At 42.3% G+C, this 9,887-nt stretch overlaps 1 protein-coding gene across 4 annotated transcripts; it reads left to right on the top strand.

The window, feature by feature from the left end:
* Positions 1-753: 753 nt before the first annotated feature.
* Positions 754-9,887, top strand: LOC118809633 (probable phosphatase phospho1). Of its 4 annotated transcripts, none has more exons than XM_036573107.1 (3): positions 754-864; positions 3,166-4,008; positions 9,757-9,887. In XM_036573107.1, the coding sequence occupies exons 1-2, from the start codon at positions 799-801 to the stop codon at positions 3,970-3,972; spliced, it is 873 nt and encodes a 290-aa protein (XP_036429000.1). In that variant the 5' UTR covers positions 754-798; the 3' UTR covers positions 3,973-4,008; positions 9,757-9,887. The 4 variants fall into 4 exon arrangements, with proteins under 4 accessions (XP_036429000.1, XP_036428999.1, XP_036428998.1 ...); XM_036573106.1 differs by lacking the exon at positions 9,757-9,887 and adding an exon at positions 4,236-6,029; XM_036573105.1 differs by lacking the exon at positions 9,757-9,887 and having other exon boundaries at positions 3,166-6,029.

The following is a 9,887-nucleotide window of genomic DNA, read 5'->3' as shown; positions in this document are numbered from 1 at the left end:
TCAGCGATTTGTGACAGGGGGTTAGTTTCATCCCCGTAATGAATGTCCAAAAATGTCCAGCATCCTATCATGAGATTGGCTAATTTCTTGTGTCCTGTGATATGATTGATCAGTGTTTGCAATTACGCCTTGGGATTGGACCAGCCTCCAGGGCTCCATAGGCTAATACCATTCGGCATTCAACGTTAGGAGTGGCCAGTATCCTCCAGCCTCCGGTGCAACTGGCTAGTAGGTCATCCCCACAAGCAGAACTACTGCCCGGCTTCAGTGCAGGAGCAGTTCTGAGTCAGAGGCCTGATCTTTTTCTTTTTTTAATAACATAATAACGTAATTACAAACATAGACATTGTAATTACAGTGTTCATATAAAGGATTAAAACAGCAGATTTAGCACATAATCACAGTTTAAACATGGAAAGCACACGCTAACTGGTCTGACTACATGTAGTAGAGATAATCCAACAGTGGACTGATCTCACATCAGAGTCCTCTGTGGGTGTGACGTCAGAACAGCTGACTCCAGATCAGCTCTGCTGCTCCTGAGAGGGTCTGTGAACACAGAGCCCGGATGACAGATGACAGCCAAGCTGCGTCCAAAAGCACGTACTACTATACTACGCACACTACACCAGTGACCGGACGCGTATTGGTGGTGTCCTATTTTCTGCATACTATTTAGTACGGTAGTATGCGGCTTTGGCCAGTGGTAGCGCAGTGGGCGGGGCTTTCCCGAATACGGGTGTGAAATAAACACATCTCTTTCCGAAGTGACGTTAAACCCGCCCGTCCTTGCAGTAAATGTCCCATTACCGGCGAGCGGGACGGAGGGACGGCGACCGACACCAAGCAAAACCGAGACGAACGGTGACCGGTATTTTTCACTCATATTTTCTTTTATTTATCCGTCCGGTTCGTTTTTTTGTAGTCTCTTCCCGTCGCAAGTGTTTCGTCCGTGTCTCTTCTCGCTTATCGTAAACATATCAGCCCAGCCGCCGCGCTAACCCAGCACCAGTGAGCCGTAATTAGCAGCCGGCTAGCCGGTTTGTGTCACGGTGTGTGTAACGGAGCCGAAATCCGCCGTTCAGGACGGCTAATGTGGCCGTGCGTGTTCGTGTGTGGAAAAACAGCGGTCATTTCAGTCAGAGAGCCCAGAGGAACAGCTGAAGGAGCGGCGGAGTGATAGTGGAAATTTCTTCATGTGGAAGAATCCGATGGCTTTTTGAATTGGAGCCGAGTCAAGCTTAAAGGGGAGCTCCACCGATTTTTCAAAATTTCAAATGGTTAACGCCAACAGTCCTTCAGCGTGGTTTGGTGTGAAATGCTCCGTTCTAGCGAAACTGGCAGAGTCCGAATCGGTCACAGTGGTGGTGATAGGAACCAGACGTCCACCTCTGAAAGCTCCCTCACTGAAAGTTTTCAGCCTGATGTCTGAGACGTTGTTTTATGATAGTTTTGTGGTTGACGTTTGGCTTAAAATGTGTTTGAATCCATTTATTTTCGTCCATTCATGGTGAAGGGGTACATTCAGGGTGTTGTGAGGCAATTTTTTTTTCAGATTTAAAAAGAGAAAACGTGGGAATTCCGTTATTTTTTAAACCTGTATAATTCAATCACTGGTCATTCAGTGTGGTTTGATGTGAAATGGTGCATTGTAAAGAAACTTGACCCATTTTATTTACAATGGTGGTGAATGGAACCAGGGGTCACAATGCCTTCACCCCAAATATAGCCATTTTATTTACTATCCAAAATCACCAGTGAACCTACGCGTGTCTTCTGAGTTTATTATATAATATTTATGTAATGTTGATGATGGTCAAATAGTGACAGATCTGAAAAATAAGGGACTGTTTTGCATTTCAGATGTCAGGCACCATATTCATAACTGTTTCATGAAATATTTTTTTGTGAAGTAGATTTTGAAGACACTAAGTTTTTCAGATGTCTGGTTCCCATCATCAACACTGTGAACAATTCTGAACCAGAATATTTTTCTAGAATGGCATGTTTCACATCAAACCACTCCTAAATGAAACCTTCAGTGAGGTTTATAGGGGTGAGTTTGGAGTAGGAGACAGTGAAGCTTGCAGGACTTGAGGATCAGGGTCAGGAAATACTGATGCAGAAGGGATTTTTGGTTAATCAACAAAACTCTCACGAATCAACAAAACTGTCTCACAGTCATATCACTATATGCAAATCTTGTGGTTTTAGAGGCATGCATAGTTTTGTTTTTTTTTTCAAAATTCCATCCTTGCTTAACTGGAATAGTCAGCTGGCAGCTTCATTGTTTTCACAATGGAACCATCTTAGTGCTTTTGTGTTCAATATTTCATTGGATTGTGTTAATCGACTAGAATACAGGTAGGCATTTAGTAGAAAATCCCATTCAACCTAATAAGAAATGGCAGAATGCTACCATATGTACTTTTTACATTTTGGAATTATATGTATTTTGTATGTGACAGGATATAAGGGTGGGTCAGCTAAATGTAATCTTTTTTACAGGCTAAGCAGAACATTCACTGCAGCTGTTTTAATGTTGCTCACTATTCAACATTGTAGCCTACGCCAATAACTGCTGTAGCTTGGCTGAATTTATTCGTATGGATTTGCCAACATTTTCCTCATTGTACCTACCATGGGCTATGTATAGACATAAAGCAGAAAGTTGCATCAGCAAAACATTTGCATCTTTCACGCATAACATCAGCTCTCTGAGTGGCAAAGACATATAAAGAGAACTAAAGCACTATTTTACCATATTGTATAGGCTGTGCATAGTTCAACTATATGAAAAAAATAATCCTAGTCTATCCTAACCCTGACTTTTAATGTGCATACAAAATATATATCATTTGAAATGAATAATGCTCTCAGAATTTGGGTACTTTGGCAAATACCGAGCTGTCTGGTACAGTTTTTCATTAGGCTGAATGGGATTTTTACCAGCATTCTGGAAAGCTTGTACAACTTTGCAACAGTAGCTGTGGAAGTATACACTGCGGGACAGAGCATGGCTCGGTCAACTGGGGAGTCATCCCCAAGAAGGATCTTTTTGTCTTTTATTCGTAAAGCGAGTATACTTCAGATTTTACTGTGTTAAAGAATTTCAAGGTGCATGTCCATCCAGCATCATTCTTGCACTGCATTCCTTTTTGGCAGGTAGAGGAAAACCCACTAGAACCTTTGCCAGTCAGCTCCTCAAGCATGGCTTCCCCCTCTGTTCCTGCGACCAGTCGCTTCCTGATTTTCTTTGACTTTGACGAGACCATGATCGCAGAAAGCAGTGATGATGCCATGGTCCGTGTTGCCCCTGGCCAGACTGTCCCCGACTGGCTGAAGGACAGCTTCCGTCCTGGCCGGTACAACGAACACATGCAGCGTGTCCTGGCCTACTTGGCCCAACAGGGAGTGAGCGAGGAGGTCATCCGGGATGCCATCGAGGACATCCCACCCACTCCAGGCCTGCCGGTGCTCCTTGGCTTCTTGCGCTCCCACCGTCAGGATTTTGAGTGTGTTGTGCTCTCGGACGCTAACACCTACTTCATCGAGACTTGGCTGCGCAAGGCCGGATCAAGGCAACTCTTCTCCGAGATCTTCACCAATCCTGCCAGCTTCAACAAGGATGGACATCTGGTGCTTCTGCCCTACCATGCCCATGGGTGCACACGGTGCCCAGAGAACATGTGCAAGCAGGTGATCCTCAGGGACTACCTGGCAAGAAGGGCCAGAGAAAGAGGGAAGCCCTTCCAGAAGGTTTTCTACATTGGGGATGGGGCTAATGACATTTGCCCCACTCTAGCTCTGGGACAGAAGGACACAGCTTTTCCTAGGAGAGATTTCCCCATGCACCGGATCATCCAGGACATGCAGAGAGGTCAGCCTGGGATTTACAAACCCACGGTGGTGCCTTGGGCGCGGGGAGAAGATGTGGTAGACTGCCTCAAGAAAGCAGTGGAGGAGAGATGAGCGATGGAGTGGAGCACCAGGGAAGGACCAAGCAAGGTCCAAAACTTCAGAGCTGTTCACCTACACACAAGATTTACTAATAATGGACAGAACAAACTTATCTGAAGCATGGTTACATTATTTTTGGCATAATAATAAACAGGACCCAATAAGAGAACCAGTAAGATCTCATAAGAAGTATTAATAATAGTAGGGTTGATAAAATCCTTATGATATCTGTCCCTAGGTATGTGTACCACATGTCATTCGTCCCTTTTTGGCAGGTAGAGGGAAACTCTCTGGAGCCCTTGCTTCTTGTCACACACTTCCTCAGACATGCCTTCCCTGCAAGCCTTCCAGGGGGTTTTCTACATCTACCAACATTTGCCCCACTCAGACTCTAAAACAAACGGATATTACTTTTCCTAGTTCCCCCCTGCATGGCAATACTCCGATTATGCAGAGAGGGGAGCCTGGGATTTACAAGACCACTGTGGTGCCCTGGACACAGAGACGACTGCCTGAAGAAATCTGTGGAGGAGAGATGAGCAAAGAAGGAAAAGGGCAACAAGTTGGGAGTCTGACTTTGGGGCTCATGACAAAGACAGGAACGGGGCCCTCCGCAAGCACCCCATCAACTAATACACAAAATGCACTTATAACACATAAGCTAATTCGTTTTTTAGCCAGGGCAGAGTGGCAGAGAGTATTACTAGCATCTGGTGTCAGGTTGCATTGACAGTCCTGAATTTATTACTAACAGTAATTTTGGTATGCCATATTTTTTGGTCATCTGTACACGTCTAACTTGAGGGGACCTTTGATGGTGGCATCCTTTGCCTAGTTGTCCCCTAAAGAGCAGGGTGTGAAAGACTGAAAAAAGGAAAGAGCTTTGAAAGCTCAGATTACAGACACGCACGGACACCCAATACACAAGCCGGCCGGCAACTGAGACGAGGTTTGACTTACACGAGGACTGACAGACGGCAGACACGAGAACACCTCACTGGAATAAAGGGTGCTGGCATCAATTCAATGAAACAGCAAGTGTGTGGAGTGCCACTCCTGGGAGTCCATGCATGAGACCTACAGGAATAGTTTGTCGAAAGATCAACCCTTACCCCAAATGTAGTCGACCAGCCAAGATATGTTTGGCGTCTGAAGTTTGCTTCTTAGTTTTGGAGCTACAGGCTAATTAAGGCTTCCTTTACTTGTTAGCTAGACTTGCTTGTGTGATGTCTAACACTATATGACATGCTGTTATTTATACAAACGGACAAACGCACAGACAAAATTCAGGCCTTAACACTTAACATGTGTTGGCTGATGTTTGGGGTAAGGGGGAAATTTGAAACTGTTGCTTCAAACGAGAAGAAAGTCATGTTGCGTTATAAGTGTGTTATCTGTGGGGTAAAGCTGGAGCAACAATACATTGCAACCTTGCAACTGTGCTGTACTTGACACCCTCATATCAGAGAAGAACACTGGCACTTCACCAATGCTGCGTTTACACACTTCAAAAAGAAAGCTGGTCTGTAATGCTAATACTCAGGCTAGTCTTTCTTGAATGTCCTTTAAAATATAGGCTTATCCAGTAACTAGTATACATTAGTCAGTAACTACTATGTATTATTCAGTAATTACTATGAAACTAATCTGTAAGTTGTATAGTTATTAGTAGGAAGAACAGTGTGGACCCACATATAGACCCTTCGAGTTTAAGGGGTTGATACACCCATGGATACTCATCTCTAACACATGCAGTACTGGGTTAAAGTCAGAGACACTATTTATTTAATTTCCAGTCAAAATGGCCACTAACTCTCCTGAGTGGCATAACCGTCTTAAGTGTTAGCCTGTCATGAGGAGATCGCGAGTTCAGTCCCTGGTAATGCTACAGCCATACATGGCTGGGAGTCCAAGAGAGCACAATTAGCCTCGCTCTCTGGGTGGGTAGGATGCCCACCACCATCACTAAGTGTGAGGCTAGTCAGCGCAGGTGTCTGTTAGCTGACGTAACAGATCTGGTGGTTGGCGCTTTCCTCCGAGCGCGTTCGGCTGTCCGATGACGTTGTGCGAGCGGCAGTTCGAAAAGATGTAGTGGCGCTTTACAGGTCTCGGAGGAAGCCTGTGTTAGCCTTCACCCTCCTAGCGCTGGTGGTATCGTGTGATTGGGGGAGTCCTAACTAGCGGGTGGAATTGGAAACGACTAAATTGGAGAGAAAACTGGGGGGGGGTAATTACAAGCTAATTTTTCAGTGTCAGAAAAGGAAGCAGAAAATATTTAACAGAAAATTACTCAGAAGCATCAAGAAGTAATCATAAAAACATTTAAACATTTATTTTGTCCACGCTTTACCTTTCTTACAGTGTCTATTCTTTTCAGTAGACTTGCTTTCCGTTTTTCAGAGAAATCTGCAGGGATGAAAGCTTTAAGTGCTGTTTATCTGATGGGGGCAGTTTGGGTGATCTAGGTCTTCCAGGTGGTTGTTAGTAGTCCCATTTTCTCTGTAGCTTTTAATTATTTTTTGAAGTCCACTTTTGGAAACTCCTGTTTATTTTCACTCTCTGACATTTGCACAGTACTGTAAGCCTATATATAGAGGCCAGATTCTATTACTAACACTTGCTCACACACACACACACGCACACACACACACACAGCCACACACACACGCACACACACACACACAGCCACACACACAGCCTCTACTCCTGCCTTAAAAGACACAGTGACATTCTGACAGTCTGACTGCTGCTCAGACACTGATAACATGTACACTCACAGTGGCTAATCTTTCTACCTCGTACACACACACACACAGACACACACACACACACACAGACACACACACACACACACACACTCTGTAGTGGAGGAAATACTCAAGGAGAAATAATGAGATGCAATATTACCGTTGAAAGGTCTGGCTTTCGGGAAGAGATAAAGTACCAAAGCACAGTATAGGCCTGTCATCATTATTAGATGTTAGCTGACGAATAATTACCATATAAATTATTGTGATAAACTATTTAAATGTCTTTTTTTGTTCATTGTTTAAACTATTAAAGCACATCTCTAAAGTGACTAAATGAGCTGATTAGCTATTTTGCTACCTAGTTGGTGAAACTTGGTCGCACCAAACCAACAACAGAAACAACTCAAGTTTCTCATCGCTGTCCTCTAAAGGTGTTATTAACAAACATCAAATAAACGTTACTCACCGCCGCCCTCTAAAGGTGTTATTAACAAACATCAAATAAATGTTACTCACCGCCGCCCTCTAAAGGTGTTATTAACAAACATCAAATAAACGTTACTCACCGCTGCCCTCTAAAGGTGTTATTAACAAACATCAAATAAACAAATGTTACTCACTGCCGCCCTCTAAAGGTGTTATTAACAAACATCAAATAAACGTTACTCACCGCTGCCCTCTAAAGGTGTTATTAACAAACATCAAATAAATGTTACTCACCGCCGCCCTCTAAAGGTGTTATTAACAAACATCAAATAAACGTTACTCACCGCCGCCCTCTAAAGGTGTTATTAACAAACATCAAATAAATGTTACTCACCGCCGCCCTCTAAAGGTGTTATTAACAAACATCAAATAAACGTTACTCACCGCTGCCCTCTAAAGGTGTTATTAACAAACATCAAATAAACAAATGTTACTCACCGCCGCCCTCTAAAGGTGTTATTAACAAACATCAAATAAACGTTACTCACCGCTGCCCTCTAAAGGTGTTATTAACAAACATCAAATAAACAAACATTACTCACCGCTGCCCTCTAAAGGTGTTATTAACAAACATCAAATAAACAAACATTACTCACCGCCGCCCTCTAAAGGTGTTATTAACAAACATCAAATAAACAAACATTACTCACCGCCGCCCTCTAAAGGTGTTATTAACAAACATCAAATAAACAAACATTACTCACCGCCGCCCTCTAAAGGTGTTATTAACAAACATCAAATAAACAAACATTACTCACCGCCGCCCTCTAAAGGTGTTATTAACAAACATCAATTAAACAAATGTTACTCACTGCCGCCCTCTAAAGGTGTTATTAACAAACTATATACATTACCTCCAACTTACCCTACTGTATTTGATCAGCCAAGACATGTGGAGTCTAAAAAGGTTGGCTGTTTTAGTTTTGCAGTGTTGCTAAGAGACTAATGTAGTGAACAAATAAAAAAAAGAAAGTCCATTATAGTCCATTAATTAGCATGCTGTAAATCACCACCCCGATGTGCTATGATGTACTGTCATGTAAAAATAGACAAAAGTACAGACAAAATTCAGGCTTGGGGATGAATGCTATGACTGTTTATATACAACATACATTTATCCAGACTTGTCTTGGCTGATTGACTGCAGACACACACACACACAGACAGACACGCACACACACACTGTATCTGTGCTGTAGCACTGGCACTTTCTGCTGATAATGACTCGCAGTACTTGCAGTTCCTTTATCTGCAAGCCTTAGTGCTCTATCCACCTCCATCTGCTGGACCAGCTCCACCCAGCACCAAGCACACAAGCCAGCACACAACCCAGCCAAACACAGCCGAACTATACATATTCATATACATATTGTCTCTGCTGGGACAAATCTTTGTATCTACAAAATGATAACTTTACAGAGGAAGGAAAAACATTCTTAACTTTGAATGCAGGTTAATGGAACAAGACCTTCACCCATGTAATTTTGGACTGTCTGTTTGTTGTGCCATTTGAACACATTGTAAAGGGCAGCTGGCATTTTTAAATTTGTTAAAATGCAGACGTCCTGCCATCCACAGTATACATATACATACATACAAGCCTTGACTGGGTTACTCTCATTAATGCTCCTCACAAGCATATACCCTCAAGTAGGGGGGGGTGCAATTTGACGTTAATTTATCATTATCATGATAAATTATGACGCAGTACGTTTTTTTCTGAGAATATCGTGGCTACCATCAGTACTTAAAGTACACCAACTGCATGTTTCATTACAAAGTGAGCAGAATTAGGCCTGTTTAACTGGACTCAGTGCAGTGCAGCTTGTAAAACACTGAAGTCATTGTAAGTGTAAGTTTATTATTATCATTATAGTGTTTTTATGTGTGGTACAACAGGTTCTGTTTTGTCTGTTTTAACTTATTAACCCTCCTGTTATCTTCAGATTTACTAACATCTTCTCCTTGAAGTCAGTTTGACCCAAAGTGTGAACTATCAGTGGTTCTCGCACTACAAGTGTGGTTATGCTAGGTTAGGGATCTAAAGCAGTGGGAAGTGTTTTGACGACTGTAAAACTGCATGTTATAGTGACCTCAATATCACCCAAAACACCCAAAACAAGTGTGAGTAAATGTTGATTTTTCTCACGTTTTATACATTTTAAACAGTCTGGGGTCAAACTGACCCCAAAGAACACAGATGCATACAAAATGCATACAGGACAATGTAAATATATCATGTTATTTTAATTTATGTTTACCCAGTTTTCCCCATAGAATTAAGAAAAATCATTGAATATTAAGCAAGTAAATGATGTCAATCCTTTATCTGGAGATGGGTCTTTCCACAGAAACATCCACTTCTTTATCTGTCCATAGGAGTCACTGGTGTTACTGATCGTCATTGGTGTTACACGTAAGGAAGGAAACACCAGAGACATTTTTAATGAAAAATGCATTTTACAAAATGTCTGCTACAGAGCATCAAACCCATGTTTTCAGTTATGGAATATCCACTAAAATATGTAATTTAATCCATTTGTGTTCTGTTTTTTCACAGTTACCTAAGAACAAAGTAGGTCACATCAGTGACCCCAACTAAAAGCTTCATATGAAATCATGAGCTAAATGAGAAAATCTCTGATAACTGAAAGACACAGTGGACTCACCATGAGCTTTTCTTCATTGATC

The sequence above is a fragment of the Colossoma macropomum genome, unplaced genomic scaffold (genome assembly GCF_904425465.1).
Source record: "Colossoma macropomum unplaced genomic scaffold, Colossoma_macropomum, whole genome shotgun sequence".
In the NCBI taxonomy this organism is placed as follows: Eukaryota; Metazoa; Chordata; class Actinopteri; order Characiformes; family Serrasalmidae; genus Colossoma; species Colossoma macropomum.
This window is presented reverse-complemented; position numbering and strand designations above follow the sequence as displayed.